We start from the raw sequence: 24,423 nt of genomic DNA, 5'->3' as shown, positions 1-24,423 counted from the left end.
ATGTGAAGTGTTTTAGTTACTGGTAACTAAACCAAATGACTGAATATTTTATTTCTGTATTACTTCTGCAATTTTTATTACTATTACTTCAGTTTAGTTTTCTTCCACGAGTGAGTGCCTTTTAAGCTGTCACTATGTGAAGTAATTTAGCAACCTGTGCCAGAAGATCCAGGCCATAAATTTTAAGCACAAGGTTGCAGCTATTAGTGAGACTAAAAATCTATGAAGAATTGAAATGTCTTAGTTACCTGTGTTATCTAGTTGATTATTTGATTGTAGTTTCTGGAATTACAGATTCTATAGTCAAGTACCAAGTGTAGCAGAACCAAATGAGGTCTTGTTGTTTGAGAAGTTTTAACTGTTCATGAAGTCAGTATGCATTGTGGCTGATGTAGACCTGTATTGATGCTGTACTATGAAATGTACAGGTTCACTGAAAAGGCTCTTGTGGAATTGATCTGCATGATTTTGCATATCCCAGTATCAGAGTTACTTGATTTAAAAAAATCCTCTTTGTTTTTTAAGTAGAAATTAGAGTAATTTATATCAAGGGAATAACTATAAGATATGTGTGTAATATAAGGTAAAATATACATATACTATGTATAAATTTGTTCAACCATTCAAAAATAGTGGCATTTTAACTGTGGGCAGTTTTCAGTTCTTCTGGAGGCTTTTCTTCTCTGGAATCAACTTAACTGTGAACCTCATAAGTAAAAATAAATTCTGAAAATAAAATTTATTCTGAAAAGCTGCTGCTGTGCTATGGCTGATGAGCAGGGATAGTTGTAGTTGTAGCCATGTCCTTATTCATTGACTGTCAGTCACTGACTTTTGTTCACTGACAGAAGCAGAAGCAGGGATGGACAGGAGGATGAAGTACCTGGCTTGGAGACAAAAACCCTCAAGAGGTGCATCCATTTTCTGCACAAACTCCAGCCTTTGTAGCAGTTCAGTAGCAGCTGAAGTATATACAGAAATCAGCCACTCAGCTTGTTTTTGTGTGCTAGTCTGGAGGTTGGGGTGCACTTAATTCTGTAAAAAATCTACTACTGCTCTACTGCTGACTGGTTTGGTGATTGCTTTGCTGGATTGTTGAGTTAGAAAGGTTTTAGCCTGCTGATCAGCTCGAGTATTTGTCATTGCTGAATGAAAAAGGATGAGCTATTTCTGACAATGCTTCTAACTTTTTCTTTGTATGACTCTCAATGCTTCTTATTTCCTGGGTTGGTATGAGTAATCATTATTATATTGCAGGAACTAATTATAAACAGGGACAACAAGAGTTGCTGTGCTTATTTGTGCAAAGGAAAAGGAGTGGAGTTACATGTCTCACTGCTTTTGTCAGGAGAGCCTGAGAAATTTTGACACCTAAAGAAGCTCTTGGGTGGGAGCTGAAAAGAATGAATGGTGGGATGGAGCCTGTGAAATCTGTTGATGAGTGTTGATGACTGTTTCCGTATTAGCAGAAGGAAACACACTGTAAAGGATGGCTTTGCACTTGGGTAATCTTGCAATCCTAATTTTGAAATTGTCAACACAGAGTGAGCAGACATGTAAAATAGATGGGGGAATTGTATGCAGGGTGACATTAAGAGAAATGCCTGATAATTTAGATACCATTTTGTTGTTAATATGCTTAAAGTGTTTGTGTTTCTATGGGGGGGTTATGTTTAATGCACTAAAGGAGATGATATTCAGCTGAGTTGTAGGCTGCTGAGAGACTGAATAGTTAGAGAACAGAAATAGGTAGTTATATTTTGTCTCTGGTGTGGTTCAATAATCAGAGTTCAAAGTTTTCCTTTAATGAATTATGCATATAAATGTATTGGTTATGTTTTTCCCCATGCTTTGTTCACAAAAGAAATAATTACCATTCATGAATATTTTCTTTAGTTTCAAATAGTGAATGTGGCATGATAAACTCAAACTTTGATCTCCAGCCTATTAGTTGAAGTGGTTTAATTATTTTCAGCCATTTTCCTGTTCTATTCTCTGTACAGAGATTGTTTTCTGTATTGTTGGCTGCAGTTTCACATGGTTTTGATGTGCACCTGCACGTGCAGTAGAGATGTTCCAGACTTGAAAGAACGAAAGTGGGGACCTTGCAGCAGGAGTGTCCTGTGGTGAAGCATCTCTGTGTGTTCAGGTGTCTGAGAGCAGTTCAGCACCCAGATCAGGCTGCCAACTGCATTTCATTGTGGCTGCAGGATGCCCAGCACCAGCCAGGGCCTCACTATTGCTTCTGCTTGCCTCCTTGGCTGAGCAGTAGTCACTAAATCCAGTTGGGGTTGCCCTTGAGCCATCTGTTTTCTTGTTCAGTATCCCAATAATAAGAATAAATTAATTATATATTCGGTTCGGTATACCATAAACCTTACTGACCTGTTCGGACTTTTTAATGAAAAATGCGGGTTTATATTTTAAATCCTCATGGTTTCTAAGGCAGGGTTCATAGTGTGGGTTGCTGTAACTTTTGTGCTTTCTAAATGTAAAATTTTGTAAAAAGAAAACACAGCTTTCCCATATTATATCCAAATTTGAAAAGAGTAATTTCCTCAGCAAACTAAAATTGCTAAACCAGTTTCTAACTTCAGCTGTAAGTTTTTTTTGTTAATTATTTCCTGCTATCAACCATCTGTATCAAATATACTTTAAAAGGCTGTATACAAATGGCAAAAGAAAAGGGAGGCATAAGAAACATGAATAAATAGTTTTAATTCAGAATATAGTAAAAGTACACATTTATATGAACCAAATATTACACGTTGTTGTTTTGATGGTGACTGGTGGTGGTGAAGAGTAGTATTTACCTGAAGCTTTTATGTCTAACTCTGAAATATGGCAAGGAACATAAAAGTGTTTGCTGAAGATGTGTGCAAGCCTTTTATGGTGGTCTTTATTCCTTCTAATCACTTTTTAAGGCAGCTTATGTCCCCTGTGGGACTTGTTTTCTCTCATTCTCTCCCTTCTTCTCTGCACTACCATTCTACTTTAAACCTCTGAAGATTCTTAGTATCTGCTGCCCTAGACATTTCTGAGGGGTTTTCATTAAACAAGTCTTCATCATAATTTGTTAAACTTGCCCCCAACTTCTTGACAGTAAAATAACACACAAACACAGCAAGGAATTTCTTTGGGGTGATGTGCTGAACTACTTGTATTCTTTTTAATGTTTAGACCTTTGAAACAATAAGAATTTTGATGGCAGGAAGGAAAATTTCTGGCCTTTAGTGGTTTACGTCTTCGTGCTGCCATGCTCAGGTGCTGTGGGAATTTCCTCTGTATCTGCAGAGAAATGGAGTATATAATTCAGTTTCTGCTCGTCTTGGCGGGTGAGTGTTTCTGCTGGTGATGGATCGATGCCGTTTCCCTGCCAGGAGCAAGTGCCATTGTCCCAAGAGTGGGAAAGCCAAAGTGCAGGAAGTGGATGAAAAATGGGTCTGGAAAGGAGTAGGGAATTTTGCTGCTTTTGCACTCTGTTCTGATTTGGATGTGGAAATAAAGTAAGAAATAATGCCTCCAGTCAATGCATGCTGCTTGTGGTGCTTTATATAGATGGGAAGAGAAAGAGGTGCACTCTTCTGACCACCCCATCCTTCTCTGGCATGTAGAAGCAGCTCACAAGCAGTAGGTCAAAAATAACCTCCTGCTCTTAAGCTGATCCATAGGGCTGGTTCTGGAGGTGGAACGTGCAAATTATTCTTGTGGGGCTCCACAGCAGTGCTGCTATTCCTGTATTAGACTTTAAAAATTATTTGAAAGTCTTGTTTCTTTAAAAGAAGTGATTTGGTGAATCAGGAGTATTCTAGTGTTATGAATAGATTGTAATCTTAGAGACAAAGAATTTATGGAGGTTTTAATCAAGGATTTAAAAGTGGAAAAAGTATTTTGTGCAGTTTTTATTGTCAAGTTTCCACTACTTAATCCAGGCTCTCATTTAATAAGTACAATAGAATTATTCGCAGCATACCAAATTTGTACTTTTTGTTGCTTGCTATGCTGTCTGACTCCAGAGGCACAGAGTGGGGGCAGGGGCTTTGCTTGTGTAAGGAACAACCATCCCGGCCCTTCATCCTCAGCCTTGCACTCTGTTTTCCTAATTGCTGAGAGATTGGGATTTCGTAGTGTGGCACTGCGATCAGAATCTTGGGAAGGTCTGACGATCAGAGTTGTCACCTGGGATTTGACTTGGTTGATGAGTACTTGTGAATAGCAGCCTTTAGCACTCTAAAGCCTATCAAACATATATGTGGAAACTTCTTTTGAGGAAAGTAACATTCTTACAAATACACATTTTAAAAATGCTGGACATCGATTTGGGCAGTTTTGTTAATAGCACAGAATAGATTTTGAGCTGACTGAAGTCCCCGTTTGCAGGCAGAAGTGTGAAGGGAGCATTTCCTCCTAGTGAAGGTGTTGCCCCTTCCTCCCCTGCGGCATGCGGCTCCCCGGGCTGCTGCCAGCGCTGTGCCCTGCTCCCGGCGCTGCAGCCCGTGCAGTCTCTGTGGGAGCAGTTTCGGGAAGGTGTTTGAAGCTGCAAGTGGAGGGGGTTGATTTCTGACGGGGGCTGGCTCCCGGTCCCGCCGGCCGGGCGCAGCTGCTGCCGCGCCCGCTGAGGGCTCTGCCGGGCCCTGGGAGCGGGCGCTGCCCTGCCCCAGCGCCGGCGGCTTTCGGGCCGCTGCCGGGACCCGAGACCCTGCCAGAGCCTTTCGCTGTGCCCCGGCGCCGTGTCTCGCCGCCGGGGAAGGCTGCTCTGCCCGCGGGAGCTGGGACAGGGGCGGCTGATGCGATGCGCCGCGCCCCGGCGGCAGCGCGGGGCTGGCGCTGTGACAGGTCAGGCGGCCGCTGTGTCCCGGCACCTTCCTCCCCTTCTGCTCGGCTCCGCGTCCTTTCGCCGGATGCTCTGAGATTTTTTTAATCTGATTTTTTAAAATATAAATAATTAGGTTTTTGACATGAGCTGTGTGGTTAATCTGGACCATCACTGAGCTGCCGAGGTCTCTGTGGCACTGGGGGTGTGCGAAGAGCTCGGAATTGCACTGATTGTTCTGTGCTCTGCGTTGGAGCGATAACAGCGGCCTCTCCTTCCCAGCCCTAAGCCTCTTAGGCTGGGAGGAGGCACATCAGTGTATCAGCACAATGATGAAGCGGAGGAAACAGAAGCTTGGAGCCCCATCTCTGCGGATCCAGTAAGGACTGTTGTGAAAAATAAATTGCACCTAATAATTTCAGATTGAAGCTATGAAGAAGAAAAACCAGCCAGAATTTTCTGTGGCCAATAGACTTTGCTTTGATTTGTTAGAACTTTCTTATTTGTCATGCTTGTTTGGCTGTACATTAAATTTTGTTTTGGAAGCTTTAGCATTTTACTTTTGTGGAGTATTAACCATGAAGGGTAGCCAAAAAAAAAGAGCAATGTTTCAAGGTTTTTAACTGGGATACATTGTGGTTAAATTTTGTCCCAGTCATTAGTGTAGTCAAACTAAATGTTTGTAACTCTGTCTTTCTAGTTTGATCATTCTTCAGATTTAAAAAGCACTTTTAATAATCTGTCAGAAGGCTGTCACAGTGCTAAAATCTTTAGAAACCTTTGCTACCTGTGCTGTCTTCTAGCATTAAGAATGCTTTTGAAAACTTCTAGATTTGAAGCAAGAAGTCTTAGCTTACATTGCCGCATTGTCACGTGTATTTCTACAAATGGAATTTTAACAAGCATTTCCTTTTTAAATGCTTTTCCTTTATAAGTGCTTTGAAATCTACTAATGGAAACTGCTATTTATGATCATAATTATATTTATTGTTTCTATTAGGTAAAATTAAGGAAATTGCATGTTTAGTACTGTGTTCATAAGTAGAGGGGGTGAAAAGAATCTATCGTGTAGTCAGTGGAGGGAGGAGCAGGGTAAGAGGCAGGCTTAACCTTTTCTGTCTGCAGACTGTAAAGCTCATCAGCTGTTTAAGCAGAGATTGCTGGTGGGGAGGATTTCCAGTATATAAAGGTTGCTTTACTGATAAGTATTTGGATTCACTAGGAAATTAAAAGCTAGGAACATGGACAAACATGCTTGACTTCAGGACGCTAAGTGTAAAATATCTGAATTCTAACCAAAACTGAAGCATGCCTAAATTTCCATTTTGCTCACTTTTGTGTTTAAATATTGTAAATAGAAAATATTTTTCAGCCCTCAGTCAAAAATCAAAGTTATCAGTGTAAGAATACAGTGGCACTAATTTGTATTCTAATACATAAGCATACAGTGTAATACCAATAATTGTAAGTTAACTTTTACTTTATTTCTAGTGAAGGACATCTCATCGTGTATAGTTCACTAAAGTAGGTGTTAGAACCTCTGCTCTGTGCTTATGTACAAGTCTGTTTGCAGCTTTTTGAAAAGCAGCTACTTTGAGACCTCTTCTGTTCCCTGTGTGAATAAAAACGTGCCTTGGCTGCTGACCCTGCAAAAGCAGGATAATTCACAAAACTGAGCACAGGGCTGGGCATCAGCACCCTCAGCTACAATCCTGATGCTACCATGGGTGTGCTGTGGACATGTCACTAAACCTCTTCATGCCTCAGTTTCCCCTCTGCTAAAATTAGAATAAAGCCATTTTGCAGTGCTGCTTTCAGGCTTAATTAGTTGTTGCTCTAAAACAACTGCCACTGCTAAATGTTGTTTTCTAGTTAATAGTTTGTGTCATTCATATTTTCACAGTTGTGTCTTTTGGTTATTGCCACAGCTGTGGCATAGAACCATGGCTCCCAAATTGTGAAGGCAGTGATAGAAATGGTCTATGTGTGCTGCTGGTGCCATTATTAATTTATTCATTTTTCTCAAATAAACATTTGAATTAGAGATTGACAATAGTGTGTATTCCAGAAAGCCTGGAAATCACTGCAAGAAAGGATTTGGATAATTCCAGATTGGAGGGGTTTTGTAGTGGAAAAATAACTTTGAATGTATATTAAATTGACTGAAAAATACATTTTGGTTTGAATGACAATGGAAAGGAATGACTTTTTACCACTTAGTTTATTGCATTTGTTTAGAAGATATAACTTGTATTTTGAATTTTTTTTTTCTTTATTGAAACAGAAGATGTGATATTGACCATGATTTTTTTTTTCTGCCATGGTACCTTGTCAGAATCTCCTCTTCTTTGTTCTCCCACTGCCGAGGAAATGAGGTTCATCAGCACATGTTCTCTCCTACATCTGCTCCAGGCCTGCAGCATCTTAAATTCCCATTTAGTGCTGACTGTGCACTTGTCACTTCTCCTCTAGTATTTTACCTGAACTCACAAGCCCAGAGCAATCCATCTAGTCCGTGCTACAGCCATCCTTTTCAGTGGAGGTAAGGAGAGGTATCAACTAGGGATTTTTAACAGTTTAGTGTTGGCATAACCATCTATGAACTTAACAGCTTTAGAGTTCAAGAGATTAACATCTAACAGAAGGAAACAGCTTCCTACTCACAACTTACTTCCAGCCATTTAGTGTTCAAGTGGATGTTGCGTATTGGGATGAACTTTTTCTAGTTTGTGTAGGCCCTATGTAGGGAAAAAGATAAATTTGATTTAGGAATGGAAACCTGTCTGCTGGTGTGTGCATACCTGTTCCTGGTGGTACCTTGTGTTGGCACATGTGCAGCTTGTACCATGCAGCAGAGAAGCCCTCACAGGCATATCTGGTGTCAGGAAAACAACTTTAAAAGTAAAGCAGCCTAAAGGGGGGGTCCTTAAAAACTCCTGCCTAAGTAGTGGGTCTGTGCTAAATACTATACCCTCTTCTGTTCTCTGGAAATCCACTCTGCTTTCTTACAGAGGCTGGCAGGCTGAAGTCTCCAAACACAGGGTATACAAAGGATAAGGAGTAGAATCAAGCCTGTTGTTAGCAGGCTTGAATGAAGGATGCAAGTTTCTAAAGCAGAAATAGTCCAAACCAGCTCAGTTTATATTAAAGCACTTAACAGCTCAACTGATATATTTACCCTTCAGGATTAGCTCTTGTTCCTCACTGGGCTCCTGTGGGACAGGCACAGCCATCAAGCACCCCAGGGGAAACCTTCAGCTTCTTCACGCAGGGGAAATGTCACCAGCTCTCAGGGGGACAGTCCCAGGCGAAGGCTCACACATGCTGGAGATCTTTGCATGTGTGGTTATGAAACTGGAGCTCAGTGGTACCTACTTAAAACTTGAGCCAACATAGCACCAGAGGGCTGGTTTTGAAGTTCACATGCTGCAGGGTGGATGTGGCTGGTCAAATTTCAGTTACTCATCAGGTGGTAATGCTATAGCCCCTGAATCTAGATGTTATTTCAGAGGGAGGTTGGTCTTGCTGGCCAGTTCTGGTAGGACTAACCTGAAAATGTGAAGTTGAACTATTTTAGGCTTCTGCCCCCCTAATGTAGAGTAATGTATATGACATCTGTTGAGTGGAAATCAGGTTGTCAGCAGAGGAAAGGGATGTTGCATGTGTCTGTCCTCACTGTGCATGGCCATGGGGAGAGGCTTGCCCAGCATCTGCTGCTTTCCTGCACGATGGGCAGTACTTGGTGACAATTCTTAATAAGGTGCTCACTTTGCAGCACTTGGGGGAAGTGAAGGGCAGTGACTACAGAGCAGTCTCCTAACATTTCAATGTCATGGCCATCAATCTAATTTTAAATGAATTTTTATTATTTAAAGGCTGGTATTGGGTAATGTTCCTTTAAACAAGGGTGGTTAAACTCAATTAAATGCTGTTTAGCCTTGGGGCTAATTAACAGACTGGTAAGTGGCAATTAAATGTAAAGATTAGATTATTGTTAAAGTCAGTTGAGAACTGTTCTTTTTGGAGATGAGATCTGATGCTTATTGATTATTTTCAAGAGCGTTTTTGGTACTTACTGCTTTTTCTTTCTCTGAGAAACCTTCAATTTTCAGTGTTCTGACATGGGTCAGTGAATAATTTACTCTTTAAGAACAGTTCATATAAAAGTCTTAATAGCAAGCTTTATTCCACTGTTACTATGGACTCCTTGATAATAATATTTTTCACATATGAGGACCTTCCAGCCATCTGCTCTTTAAATACTGAATGGTTGATGATTCACAGATACATGGTTCTGTATGAGAGCTTAGGTCGACTATAATAAGTTTTTATTTTTGTCGTTGTTGCTTTCACCTGTGCAGCTCTTGATCCTGTTTTATCCTGTCTTTCTTTGTTGCAGTTTTGTTTACTTGGTTACGGTGCCAGTGATAGCCATTCCTGCTTGCTTAGAGCAAAGGTTCATCTTGGCAAGTTACCACTGTCATTGATCTGCTCAGCTTAGCACCTCAGGTTAGCCAGGCAGTGATTCATTTCCATGGCTATGCAGGGAACTGCTGGAAAATGTAACAAGAAAAACTTGTGCCTTCACATTAAATCTTCCTCACTTTTAACCTTTGGTATATTGCATTTACAAGAAATTGCAGAGATTTTCCCTTCTTCCCTATATTTCGTGGTGCCATTGATAATTTTATGTCGACAGATGAACAACTGTTGGTGCATCTGATGTCAAGACAGATGGCATGGAAGTTCATGGCTTCTGAAAGAATTAATATAATTGAGATGGAAAATATTTTAGACATAACCTTGAACAAATGAAAATAATGTAAACCTTGCAAAAGAGTAAAAGGAAATGTGTCTGATTACAATAAAACCAAATTGATAGCAGGTGGAATAGGACTGCTATAGTTGATGGAAATGTGGGTTGGAATTAAGGTCATGCATCTTTAGGAAGAAAAGAGAATTATGTCCAGAATTAAACAAGTTCTGATTTTTGTCTTGGGATCTGGTTTGCACTCTTCTGGGGGTAACAGGCAAGTCAAATTACTGAAGAAGAAAATGAGGCCATGTTTCACAGCTGGTCCTCTTTATGAGCTGGCAAATCTTTGTGCACCCATATTTGTCCTCTAATTTAATCAAAAATATGATTTTACAGCATTTTTTGCTCTCAAGTTGCTTAAGAGATGTCATGAATTGATTGTTCTAACTTGGAAGTGATGAACCGTGAGATTAAAGGAGAGTGCAATTACCCCCATTCCAGAAAATGTTACATTCTGAGTAACACCCTCAGTAAGAGATAAGACATTTTCAGTAATTCTAGAAACAGTTTAATTTGTTTGTGGTAAAAAGGATGAAAGTGTCCAGGTGCTGTTTTTCTGGCATCTCTGAGTGCTGCAGCTGAGGTGAAGTCTCAGTGGAAATTTGCTTCAATTTCCTAACAAACCAAGGGAAGAGTTGGCTTCAGCTGGATCATTCAAGGGGCATTTTCTCGTGCTATTTCAATTTCATGAATTCATGCCAGTTGTGGAACATGTTCTTATAGGGATGTATGGTAGAGGTTATTTTTATAGGAATGTTTTCCCTTGGAAATTTTAGCTTTAATGAAGTCTATTGGAAATAGCTATTAATTTTTTTATAGCTTTTCAGAATAGTTTAATAGAAATTCTGCTAGCCTCTACAAAATCTGGTCACCATTTGTAGATGTGATGGTGACCAGACCCTTGCTGTCTTATTTAAGTAAAACAAAATGGGAAACCTAACGTTGCTCCAAAATAGTCTTTAAGCACAGTACATAATTACTTGATCAGTGTGTAATTACAATGTTATGAGTTTTATATAATTAGGATTTTATGGACATCTGTGATATAATTTAAGAATATATTAATTTATTTACATAAAAAGCCTATTCTAGGAAACAAGCCTTTCATCAATAACTGTGGTAAGTAACAAGAATACATTATACATAGGCATACAGAAAATCTCCTGGAGGGCTGCCTGCCTTTATTTAAAGCCTTTTTTGTACAAGCTGTTGCAGTGGATGAGGGGAGACGTATATTTAGAGCTATGGCTTGTTTGGGTGTATGAGTGAGGTTGGGTGGGCAGTGTCCTGGGCAGGTCTGCTCCATTGCAAGGAATCCAGCGGGCTTTCCAGATTTGCAGGGTGCTGGTCAGCAAGCCCTCACCAGAGGGTGGGGATGGGGACATCCACCTTCTTGGAATGGGTCTCCTGTTAGCCCATGGCTCTTTATCTTGTGCCTGAGGATTGCTCGTGTGCCTTGATGAGAGTCTTGTAACTCCAGCCCTGCTGCTTCAGTCAGGTGCAGAAATCCCTTCCTCAGCACAAGGATGTATTCTTGGCACACACGTCCCCAGATCACCTGAGGTTTGGGTTTTGAAGACTGCATATATTTTACAACACCAGGGCCGTAGCTGTACACAGAATTTCCTTATTTTTAAGGAAGATCAAAAACATTTCAGAATTCAGACTTGATAAGTTTCTTTGTTCTTATTTTGAAATATCTCAAGGCTTATCAAAAGTTGTTGATGGTTTCCTATCTTTGTCTAAATTTTGCTTAGTATAAAGTCACCTGATATCATACAGGTTTTAATTTTTTTTTAAATTAGATTTTCCTATTCGACAAATGCTGGAGGATTAATGAAGAGGCCTATATTCAGTTTGAATGACATTTGGAAATTGTTCTGGTTTTGCAGTAAGTGTTATCCTCCTGGTTTAGTGCTTGATTTGGTACAGGTTCTGCTTTCTTGAATGTACTAAATAATTGGTCAGAGTTGACTGCAAGATGGCATAATGTCACTTTTGGAACCAGTGTAGATCAGCAATTCAAGAATAATGAGAAACAGAACAACCTTGTGGATATATCATTATGCATAATGTGAAATTATGAATTTTGAGTAGGTAAGCTTTTGGCAACTGAATTCTAATCTACATATCACATTGAATGAATGATTTTCCCAGAACTGATTTATTTTTTAATGGATTTTTTTCTCCTTATTCCTTTTCCTTTGTACTGTTTATTATTCTTGGGAATAATTTTTCCCATCCAGAAAACTACATGGGAGGGACACACTGGTGATACTTGAAATGTGACAGGCTCAGATAACTTTTTGTGTGTCTTGGGCTGATGGTAAACTGTTTGTTTAATATGGTTGGCAATACTGAGGCATGATGGCCTGCCTTATATAATTTTTTGATGTGAAGGCATTATGTAAATGCAAAAATCCCTGCATCCTGCCTTGAGCTGCAGTAGCAGAAGAGTTAAACCCTGGGGTTTGTAGCCTGAGGTGTGAATTCTTGTCTCCTTCCAGGCTCACCATTTGGCTGCCCTCCATGGGACCAATTGTAAATCATAACCTGGTGGTTTGACCTGGGAAATTGGAGGCTCCCAGAGGGGAGCTTGTGCTTGTGACTTTAGAAGTTGGAGAGCTTTACTGTTTGTTGGCCATTTTACCTATAAACCATGTAAGGTTATGGTTCATAACTGGTTTTTCTATATAATTGTGTTTGAAGACTGTGATCTGCTGGTGCACCCTTGTTTGAGCTGACTCCTTTACTACCCTGCACTGTTCAGAGTTTGGGATGCTTGGGATGTATCAGCAACTTCTAGGGAGGAATGAAGAGTTCAGAAGGTTCTTAAGAGACTGCAGTAAATATTGAAGCCTTTCTTCTTCTGTCCTAATGCTCAAATAACAGACAGTTCCTCTAACGACAGTGGTGTGCTCCTTCCAAGTAGTCTCTCCTTCTAAGCCATTTTGATCTTGGATACAGAAACAACCAGAGCAGTGAAAGATTCCTGGCAAGGGAATAGTTCTGAGAAATAAATAAAATTCTTAACCAGACAGTCATGTGTTTAATATTGTTGATAGACAGTGCCATGCATTTTCCAAGATTTGTTTTTAATTGGACTATGAGGCAACCAGGGGCTATTTTTAGTTTTAATTTGGAAAATCAGTGAGTGTGCAAAGAGGCCTGTTAATGTCTTGTGCTGAAGCACTAATAGTAGAGATGTCCTAACAGTGAGTAGCTGGTGTCACCTTCATGGCCTGGAGCTGAGGGGATGCAGAGGTTGTTTTACATAGCTGTGTGTGTCAGCCCAGGACTGATTCTGCCCACGAGCAGCAGGTTCATTTCCAATGTGTTTCCTTAAAAAATTGCTTTTTGAAGACATGAATTACACATTTAATTTTGTTAGTTAAACCATTTAGTGGATCAATATTAACCTGAAAGCTTAAGGAAGGTTTATGATGTAAAGAAGGAAAGAGGATCTCAGGGCAAGTTTTCATCAGTTTTTGATATGGCATCCCATTTCAGCTATGTCTCGCTATCCTGAGCTATGGTGAACTTTTATCTGAAATTTATGCTCTTGTTTGAGTATTCATAACTACCATGCCAGAGAGCCTGCAGAGCTGCTTCTGCTGTAAATGGACCCACTTATGCTCTCTTTTCTACAGGCTGCATCTGTGCTCCCCTTTTTTCCAGTATCTCTCTAGTCCTGTTTTTGTTCATTCATCTCAAATATGCTTCTTTTAGTGCTCCAAGTTCTCCCTTCCTGTCATTTATCTCCTGAAATTTTGCTACTTTGGCTAGTTGTTATTATTCTGTCATTCAATCCCTTGTGTGGTACTTGAGAGCATAATCTTCTAACCTAGTTTACATTACACTGTCATTATGAATTATTAATGTTCTAAAATAAAATCTTCAAACCGTAGTCTTTGCTGTGGTGAAAGAGCTCTGTGTGCTTTTGTTTCCTTCCTGTTCTCCCTGGCCTTTCCTTTCTTCAGACCTTTAGGTCTTTAGAGCAGGGATGTTATTGATCCAGCCATCTGGGAAAGACTTGGCTGTGCACTTAGAATTGCATTGTCACATCTCTGAGTTGAGATGGGCATTTATTACATAAACACTAAAAAAGCTGGTTTTGGAAGTAATTCTTTTGATTCTCATCAAAGACATGCTGCGCAAATAGAAGTGATAATGCATGTTTGGGTTATAGCTTGTCTGAGAAGGTGAATATTATTTTTTGTACTCTTCATTAAATTTTTGTTTTGTTCCTGGGAGTCTCACTTGTATTTGTCAGCAGATGAGAAATTTTAAATAGCAGAACAGGTCAAGTTATAATTCTCAGCAAATTTTTAGGGCAAAATTTTCCACTGAAAGACAAGAAGTCCATACTAGCTTTCTCCCACCCTTCATTTTAATGCAACTGTTTGCCCATTCTGCTTTGGAGAGACTGGAAGATTCCAGAATCATTACACGCCCGATTTTCCAAGCGAATCAACGCACAAATATTGACCAGAAGTGTTCCTTTAAAATCACGAGTGTCTTCATTGCCCTGGCAGGGAACTCGTAATTAGCGTGAGCAAAATGCAGTGGATTAGAGCTGCGTTTGTCTTTGGCGTGGAGGAGAGGCCGTGGGGACGTGTCCCGGCCTGCGCCCCACGGCCGAGCGCGCGCAGCCTCCGCCGGTGCCGAGATGGATCTCGGAACCGGGACCTGTCGCTTCTGCAAGCTCCCCCCGGCTGTCCCGAGCAAGGGCAGCTGCAGGCTGGGCCGCAGGACGCCGCGCTCGCTGCTCTACATCGTGCTCCTGTAAGTGCTGGCCGGCGTGGGGAGCGGCCCGTGGCTCTGAGCTGTGCGTGCCCTGCTGGGACGGAGCTCTGGGACACGCAGCTGGTGTCGGTCTGCATCTGTGCTCTGCCCGCTGGTGTGTTTGTTTAGGAGCCTGCGTGGTGTACCAAACACTTTGGCCAGCTGGAAATAGGATTTTCTTTTCTTACTCGCTACACTTTAATAGGTAGCGCAGAAAATGTTTTTGTTAGAAATTAATTTTATTATTGTGTACATTTGTGCTTAAATTTTAATTTTCTTATCTTTCCCTAATCTATAAACTACAACTCCTAATAAAATTTTGAAAGAAGAGAAAAGAAAGTGAATACATGATGGATATTCCCATTTATTAACACCTCCTCTTTTTCTTTATATCTGAGATGGCTTAAAAGGTCATTGGTAAGGTGGATTATGAAAGTAATTTATTTTAAAACCAAGCAATTTTGTTACATATTTTTGTTTCTAGCTGTATTATTTAGATTTATTTGTGCCATTTTTAATGTTACAGTAAAGTATAGTAAGATACAGCATTGCAAATGGATAAATTTTGGTTTTAGTATTTCAACATGAATGTTTCTCTGGAGACTGGAGAAATCATTACGAGTTCCATATCTGTCCATTCTGTACTTTATTTCAAAGCTGAGAATTCAGTTTGAGTCAATTTATCTTAATTTATTAAATCTGCTTCTGGGTTCTAACACTTATGTCTCCACTTATATATAGGTAGACATGCATCTTAAAAGTAATATATAAAATAAATGTCTTCATTCGAGACCTTCTAAATAATATGTGTATTTTAGGAAACCTCAGTTTTGTAATGAACCGCCTTTGTGGGTTTCTCAGAATTAGAGTAGAACAGTTGATACAGTTGTATAGTTATTTAGAACTGTATGGCTATTTAGAGTTGTAGTTATTTAGAAATCTGTGGTCCAGGCTTCTTCTTATGTTGGATCTGTTTGTGTGTTATATATTTTTCTGAGGCTCACAACCTGGAGTAGTTTGTTTGTCTGACAGTTGATGATAATCTTATCACAGTTTTCCCTGACTTTAAGATTAAAAGCTAAGCTCTTGCTGTGAAGATTCATAGTATTCCAGAGGAATGGCTAAAATAGGGGCCAATTTATCTTAAAAATGCATGTCCAAATAAGGATGTAATTCTGCCTTTAAAACTAGATAAACTTTTTCTCCTTTATTCGTATGTGTGTGTGTCTGCTAGCACCCCTCATGTTTCCCAAGCATGGTTTTGATTTCTCATGTCTCTTTTGTACCATGCTTATTTTGTAAAGTCTATTCTTATCCCATGCTCTAACTTCATTAAGAATTTATGCTTGAAAATGTAAAATTCATCCTCTTCATCTGTTCATTACATTAGCATTCCCCTTGCTCCCAGAATAACTCTTCTTAGCCAACATCCTACAAAATAAGCTTTTTGTCTCAGAAAAGCCATGGTAAATGCAAGGGCTTTACAATATCCTTAACATTTCAGCTGAGCCTCAGTGTGTTAACCAGAGAAGGAGGAAACAAGCTGTAGAGTGGAACGTCCTGCACCGGAGATTGGGGTTGGAGCAAACAACCTGAATTATACTGAGAAACAAATCAGATGCCAGGGCTTGTTTTGGAGTTCAGGCTTGATTTGGTTTTCTGGGTAATACACTGTGAAACAGGTGACAGCACTCCCTGCTCACTGCTCACCTTGTGTGCCCTGAGCCTGGGGGCACCAGGGTGATCCTTGGCATGGGCTGCTGCCCTGGGATGTGTGCTGGGGGTTTGTGGTCCTGCATAGATGAAGGTAACACTTTTTGCTTTTGTGAGTTGGTAATTGAGAGCTGAGTAGCTCAAAGCCCTCTTTATTCATGCAGTGAAATACAGCTCAGTTCCCTCTCTTTGTGGTTTGCTTTGTTCATTTTACCTTAACTGCTTGCCTGTTGTCTTGGTTTAGTTTTAGCATCCTTTCTTCTTCAGTCCTCACTCCCTGTGAAGACACAAAGTCTGCCAGCCAGCCTTTGCTCTTACCCTAATTTCTCCTTTAGGCTCTGCACTGTAGCTTTTCTTTAAAATGGAGGAAATAGCACCTGCTTTTTCTAATCTGCTTTGCTGATACAGTTTTGTTGGAATGGTTATGGATCCTGTCTGTCAAGGAATATGTGTTACAGCTCTTTGGGATATATACAAACCTCATGTTACAGGAATTAGCAATAGCCTGGTAGTGTTACACAAGTACAGGGAACCAGAGGTGGAAAACCTCTGCAAAGAGCTGAAGTTCTGTACTTCTTCATGGAGAGGCTGCTGCAAGCTGGAGTGGCAGGAGAAGAGATTAAGTTATTAAGTGAACTGTTTGCAAATCCATTTGCACAGTGAATTCATTAAGACTGTATTACAGGTTAAAAAGGAAGTTTTAAGTGCTTTGGGATAAATAATACATGACAAAGATGAGGAAATGCTATGGTGGCAAGAGGAGGTTCAGTCTGTTTTTTCTTCTGGATAAATTCTGGCTGGCGAAGGGGAGGGAGATCCTTTGGATGAAGATCTTGGGTTACAGCAGCACTCTGTGATGCTGTATTTTTTACAAGTGCTACTGAATGTCCTTAACTACATTTTGGATAAAGCGTTAGAAGATTTCCGTGTAAACAGGAAGTGACATTTTCAGACCTGATTTTCAGTATTGTTGTTTTTCAAATAACATTTCTCAATTTTTATGGCATTTGAATCACATATGGAGGTTTCATTTGATTAAATTGGACAACTGACATTTGAATCACACATGAAGAAGGCTAGGCTAAGGAAAGAATGCAAGATCCAGTAACTTATTTAAAGAGGATAATTGACCTTTCCATGGCATCTGAACCCAATTGTCAAGTCTGTGAGTTTGAAATTATGTTAAGCTTATGTTATATTGGAGTAGCTGAAGGTCTTACTGGTGTTACTTGGGAAGGATAGTGTTGCATGGAACATTAACATACTAATAAGTGATATTTTTGTAAAGAAAAATACAAAGAAAGATTATTTCTTATTAAATATTCATAGGATTTGGGGCACAATTAACTTGGTATTTTAACACTGCTCACTTATCACTTATTTAGTAGAGTCTTCACTTAAAAGATTGTGATGATGGAGCTGTAGTTGGCATCCTCTATATCTGAGCTAGTACAATTTTGTGAGAGTTGTTCTAGACTGAAATCAGAGCAGTTGCTTGTGCTTAACTGTGCAGTGATATTGTAGTGCATTAGATAGCATTTCAGGCTGTCCTCTAGGATGGCAACCCCTGTTAGTCCAGTAACTGTGCCCAATTAAAGTTTCATGAGGAGCTGGCAGCTTCCATGCAGGTACACTGCCTGATAGCTGCTTCAGTCAATGTTTCTGATCCTTTGAATCATTAACTAGTGCAGTCACTAGGCTGTTCCTTGCATAGGGAATGCACACCAGAGGGAAGTTTAGTTGTTCTTCATCCCCAAAACCCTTGACCCAGCTGTTTGTTGAATCTGATACAGATACGTCTTTGGGAGTACTTTTATACAGAGGTAACAACTGGAACCCATGGGAGCCACCTCGGTAAAACACTATGGCTCTCTAGATCTTGGGCGTGGCTTGGTGATTTCGGCACCAAAAGGAAGAAATCCATGGTTTTATATCTTAGCAAATGATAGAAAAGTGAACCTTGAAGATACATCCAACCTAATGTTTTCTGTCAGACTGTTCCTAGGAGTCTCGTGGTTGCAGGCGGCTCAGACAGTCCGTTCTTCACTTGCTTAGGTCACTGTTCAAATAATAATGATGCCCCAAATAGCTCAACACACATCTCCCATGTCATTTTTTTTTTAAAGGAACCGTCCTTTTTGTTTTTTAAAGCATAAAGGAAGAACTTTCTCCTTTCCCTCTATTGCAATACCAAAATTTTCTGCTGGGGTTTTTGCACCTTACACGCTTTTTCAGTGTAGGGTGACAGAGTGGGTATCTTCACTTGTGTCATCTTATGCTTACTCACAGTGGAATAATTTTCTGTGCTTGTTGGGCATACAATTTAAAGTTTAAAATAAGTCAGTATGCTCTTTATAGAGATAGAACGTATCTTATGTTGTGACTTCTTCAAAGAATTTGGCTTTGCTAGCAAAATAGTTCAAATTTCTGGGCATTTCTAGTGAATAATTAATGGATTTCAGTCTAATGACTATTTTAAAAACTTATGTCTCCAAGTATCACAATTTTATGTGACGCTTAATAAATGTAAGCATGCAAATGATGGTGTAATTAGCAAGAGGTATGTTTTTCCCAATGGCATTTCAATTGGTTTCCATTACAAGTTTTCCTTTACCACAGTGTAACTTGGGAAATGCATCTTCATTTGAAAACTACCACATGCTTAGGTGGTTCATCCTGGTTGGAGTGTTTAAAAACATAATCAGTACTTTGTGGAAACTTTTCTTGATACATAGTCAACTTAAAATGTAGTCAGTCACAGGAATTTTGATCTTTGGGATATCCTTTTTCAAAGTTACGTCATTGATCTGCTTGGTACTGCTTCAGACTTTTCAGGGAGTTCAGCTTACTTCTAAAATGACGGATTTTATTTAAAAGAAGATGATCTTATACCAAGGAAATTTATTTAATGATAAATGTAGCTGCTATAAAAAAGTCCAGAAAGCAATGGGTTTCATGTGGACTGTTTGCCTAATTGCATTCTCATTTAATGTCAGACTTAATTAATGTCCTGCATTGGTAATGATAAAGATGAGAAATAGGGAAAGTCATTGACACTGACTATTTATAACTGTCCAGTGGATGCAGTGTCATTAGGAGGGCTCTGGAAACTGTACATTTGGTTGACAGAGAAATACTCCATCATCACAGGAGCTGCTGAAATGTTCTGCAGGTGGTCGTTTCAGAGGACGAGTTGGGCATAAAGAAGGGAAAGGTGCATTAGGAAGATTGATGGAGACTAAATATCCTGGAAGGCGAGTGAGAGAATGTTGTAAAGGAAGAGGTTTCTTCAGGCATGGAATAACTCAGGGCCTGCAATTCACAAAGAGAAGTTAATCTTATTATGAGTTAAATAAAATAGAAAACTCATCTTGTAACCTATTTGTGTGAGTATGTTGTTGACATGTTCTCTCATATACAGGATATGGTATATTTTTGAATTAGTGAGAAGTTTCTGGTCCAAATTTTCCAAAATGTTTTGCTGATTGTGCAGAGACAGTAAGGCGGTTCCTTCAAAGGATTTCATTTGTCATTGTAGGTGTGAGAAAATCCTTACGCTTCCTATATTTGTCGCTACTAAAGACAATTCTGCAAATGTTGACACTGTCATATTTTAAGACATGACTTATTTTAAAAGCTTTTTGGTGGTTTGTGTTCTTCTGTTTTTCTAGCAAAACCACTACATCTCCAAGTGTGGTGTCTTCCCATTTTTTTCTGGGTACTCTGAATTTCTTAGGAATCTCTGGGTCCCACCAGCTTTTGTGCTGGTGATGATTTGCAGGATTAGAGTCTGTGACTTCCATGTGGAACAGGCATTTTGAAAAGTAGGAATATAAAGTGTTAAAAGAAATTTCTGCTAGTTTTGAACCAGTGTTATGTAATTCTCAAAGTGCTTTTTCCAGTTCTTGGGTAAAAGCTCTGCAGAATTGTGTTAAATGGCAAGATAGGTGAATGGATGGGCTTCTGATGATAGCAAACACCCCATCCCCTTCCCTGCTTGGGATGCCCTGTGTTCCCCAGGAACAGCAGAGGATGGACAGGGTTTAGCTGGATTAACATTGCTCTAGGGCTGTCAGTCACTGATGCCCATGGAGAAATGTTCTCCTAAAATGGCTTCTCCTTTTTGTGTCCTTCCTGCAAGAGATGTGAAAGTGCTGCTGCTGAGTACAGTGATAATGAATGATGTGTCTTCAACTACTGAGTTTTCAATCATTTTTGTAAAAAGCGTGACTAATACAGATTTAGAGGTGTTAGCTGATTGCGATCTTATTTGCTAAGTATAAGCAGTCAGGAATTTATTTCTACTGTGGTAGGTTTATTTTGTTAGTTAACTGAACACTTTTATTCTACCATTATTGGTCATGAATTTCAAATCATGTTTTAGCTGAGAGAGTAAAATTTTCATACCTTTTCAAAGCCAGGGTTTATTGGAACTGGAAAGGCACATAATATCCTGAATATAATTCCAAAAGGCTAGTGTTCAGTTTCTACTTGATTGGTATATATTATGTGGACACAAAAATGAATGTGTTTATTTTTCTCATCAGTAGTAGACAGTGGTAGAGTTTGGTTTGGTTGTACTCTAAATTAACTTTGTCCAATCAACTCACTATGTGATGTAGATTACCTTTGTGAAAATGTTTAAAAGCACTAGAAATGATGGTCGTGTTGTACAGAGTCTAAAAATCCCATTTGCTTGTTTTGAATTCCAGATGGAAGGGAATACTTTACTCAATCAGATACTGTGATTGTTGATAAATGTATGTATTAAAAATATGTAATTATTTAATGGAAAAGTATGAAGACCATCTAATTCTTCCATGAGATTCTTTGGAAAGCTAAAGTGAGTCTGGTGGGATTTCTTTCTCCCAGACATTTTTTGTGGATTTTTTTTGGGCTGTATTGTGTTTGGAAGGCTGTGCCAGCTGTTGATTGTCATCTTTCTCATGTCTGTGATAAAAAGCCACTCAAGAAGACTGAAATATGAGAATGTCATTAGCTTTCCTACTGGCAGAAGTGCTTAAAGAAGCCACAATAAAAAGAAAATAGATTGCATACCGAAATAAAAAAAAAAAAAAACACAAAAAAAAAAGCAGCTCCAGTGAGGTTTTGTTTAGACCCCAGAAAAGGCAAAAACATGGCAAGAGGGTTCTACAGGCATGAAAAGGAATAGTGAACTTGTGGTTGATGTGAAAAGGGGGTGTGGAAAACCTCTGATGTGCATCACATGAGTCCTGCTTTATGTTTTGTTGTCAAAATTCAGCTGGCTGAGTTGTTTTTAGACACCAGGTGCTACGTAGGAGTTTGTGTTTACTGTGACTGACGTGGATCTGATGTGGCTGACTTCAGGAGGAGAATGGATTTCTGTTTTTAAAGTGATCTTGGGAGGCATTAGAAGCTTTTTTTTTTTTTTTAATTAAAAATCCACTTAGGTTACTGAAGATGAAAGATGGGATTTGTTTAAAGGTGGAAGATTAATTAAGAAAAATAAGCAAAATGCCCCTGATATGCCTCATGTAGTTACGAAAAGAAGAGCCACCATGTCAGAATAAAAACACAAACTAGAGAGCCAGTAGTGCTTTCTGTGCAGACACAGCTTAAACCCCCCTGTGTTATTCAGGATTGCAAACAGTGCCCAGTTACAGTTTTGAAAATACTGAAAATATTTTGTTTGTAATTAGATGCTCACAGAGAGATGCACAGAAAGCATGTATGCTGTGTATTCAGCAAACTCTAGGTTTAAAGTGTATGTATTAGGAAGAGAATAAATATCTCGTTTTGCACTGCCTCCTAAGGTGGAGGGAGGGAGGCAGGGATGGAGCAGGGAGAAAACAGAGGCAGTGGAAACAGCAGCAATATGTACGCTTGCCTGCCTGTCTCACATTAATGGAACAGCTTGCAAGGTCTACAGGGAATTTGCATTGGCTCTGTCACTGGTATTATTTAGTTCCTTATTTATTGCTAGTGGCTTGATTGTGCTGTATTTTCCCAGCAATGAAAGCTTTTAAAGATCATGTCTGACTCCTTTTGGACAGTGCTGTCCAATTTCTCTCTGCCTGCTACCAGCATGTTGAGACGATCCAAAAGGTAATCTAAGGATTTTGCGAGTAATTCTTACAATGTTTTTCTAAGCTACTTGTTTTAATACTGTTTAATCTTGCTTTTTTTTCTCTGTTTTAACAGACTGAATCATATTCCTAGTATGTTAGATGTGATTTCTTAATTTCTGAATGATTCGTAATTGTATTCATTGTAAAAATCATACTGTGCAGATGCACTGTTCGTTCTTTTTAAAGGTATTTATTTAAAGGCATTGTTCCTTCTCATACTATGTAAATATGATAAGGGGTTTGTTTCTACAAAATGATGGATAGATGCTTACTGGGAGGAAGCTGCTTTATTATTTGAAGTAGCAAAACAGTATTATGTTGAAATAAGCAGCACCATGAAAGACTTGCAAATATTTTGACTTATAGCATTTATGGTCTTCATAGAAATATGCATAACCTTAAATTTGAAATAATGCTTAGTACATTTAGCATTTTTTTTATTAGAGATGTGGATATGTTAATGTAGCAGTTAATAGGACGAGTACTTGTATTTACCCTGCTCTCTGGATTTTGATAAAATCCCATTGAAGTGTGTGAACTAATGAATGGTATCGGATCTGATGCTGTACAGGGCTGTCCCTTCAAGACTGGGAAATATAAACATAATTATCACTCATCAGGTGCTCTGTGGAGCTTAACATTTGTAGCCTGAAAACTTACTGGTAAGACTGTAGGTAGCTAATTCTGACTAAAGCAGTATATACAGATTTATGAGTAAACAGTTGCAGCTGGTACCAGAATTTCTCAGCAGCTGCTTTGTTGATACAGTTAATAATCTGTGTAAGACTCAGAATATAAGCTCTGGTTTAGGTTTAGGGTGACTTTTGTTCATCAGCTGTCAGAAATTATATTAATCTTTTTTAGAGGATTGTAGCTTCTACCAACTAGGATTTTAGGGTACTCTTATTTATTTGTTATTATTCCACATTTGTGATTTAAATTTTATCAAAGTTGTGTTCTGTGCTGTCACTGACTTTTAGAAATCTTAGTGGCAACAAAGAAAGATTTTGTAAATTAATGGGGATTTTAGTTGCCAGGAATTGCACTAGCAATGTTGTTCTTTTCAAAATTGTTATCTCTAGCCTGTGTTTTTAAAGTAGAAAGCTCCTTGAGATTCAGGCTGTGTGTTGATGTCTCTGCTCCAAGCAGTAACTTTCCCACCCATTGAGCAGTTGTAGCAGTGGTTTCATAGAGTGACAAGTGACGAAGACAAAGCTTCGTATTTTCTTACAGATTACTTGAATTCAGCTGGGGAGAGGAAAGGGAGGCAAATTATTATCCTGTGCCTCCATTTCCACAGGCTGAAGTAGGTTGGACTTGGCTTTCAGGTGCTCTTGGCCACCAGCCCGTGAGATGGGAGCAGCCTGGTGTGACGAGACCTGGCTCGCTGGGAGAGCCAGGGAGAAGGAGCTGCTTCAGGGCAGGTGAGGGAGGACACCTGGGCATCCTGTCACTGCTGCTTGCACAACTGTGCTTTCCTAAAGCTCCTCCAGTCCAGATGGTGTCCAGCGTGCCTAAAGGTAGTAGTTTTGAAAGTTCAGCAATAATAATAATCTTCCAAAGACACCCACAGTGTCTCTCATAATAAAAAAAAAATTAAATCATCCTTGTTTTTCAGTATCTTGTTAGTGTGCCATTTTGAATTTAAAATTACACATCAAGGTCAGAAACAATTTGGGAGATACTAACAAGGTTTCAGGTGTGATATTTTGTCAGAAAACTCCTACTCAAAATTTATAATTCCATTTATTGTTAGTAGTCGAAGTACAAAAAGAAAGGGATTGATCTGTAAATCCGCTGAGCATCTTAATGGAAAAGAGATGACATTTTATTGATTTAATCACATAAACGAGTATTAGGTATTTCAAAATGATCAAACAGCACTATGAGTATTCAGAGCAGAGAGCTGCTGCACGAAGTCATGTGGTGGAAATCCTATTTTGCACCACAGGATGGAAACTGCAGGCTTCAGCCAGCCTCAGAAATGAAATATTTGAGCATGTGTGACAGTTTGCTGGGAATATCACCTTCTGCCGAGACGGGCTGGCAGCCTGCCAGCTCTTTGCTTGCAGTCTTGGGGGAGATGGGTGGGCAGGTTGGGCTGGTCTGAGGAGTATTGTGATAAATCACTGTAATAATGTGATTCTTGCCAGGGTATCCATCCTGAAATCCCATGTTCATGTATG

The 24,423-nt window shown here is 39.4% G+C and overlaps 1 protein-coding gene across 6 annotated transcripts in view; it reads left to right on the top strand.

Annotated features, from left to right (window-relative positions):
- The window catches only part of MAST2 (microtubule associated serine/threonine kinase 2), a 187,181-nt gene that overhangs the window by 82,597 nt on the left and 80,161 nt on the right, over positions 1-24,423 (top strand). Inside the window, exon 4 of one of the 6 annotated variants that reach the window (XM_077785364.1) lies at positions 7,149-7,355. The exons of 4 other annotated variants lie outside the window; for them this stretch is intronic. In XM_077785364.1, coding sequence (XP_077641490.1) covers positions 7,149-7,355 — 207 coding nt within the window. Of the gene's footprint in view, positions 1-7,148; positions 7,356-21,291; positions 22,215-24,423 lie in introns of those variants that run through there. One more of the 6 variants, XM_077785363.1, reaches the window with a different exon arrangement.

Source organism: Lonchura striata, chromosome 9 (assembly GCF_046129695.1).
Source record: "Lonchura striata isolate bLonStr1 chromosome 9, bLonStr1.mat, whole genome shotgun sequence".
NCBI lineage: Eukaryota > Metazoa > Chordata > Aves > Passeriformes > Estrildidae > Lonchura > Lonchura striata.
The sequence above is the reverse complement of the archived record's forward strand: the minus strand, read 5'-3'. Positions and strand labels throughout refer to the sequence as shown.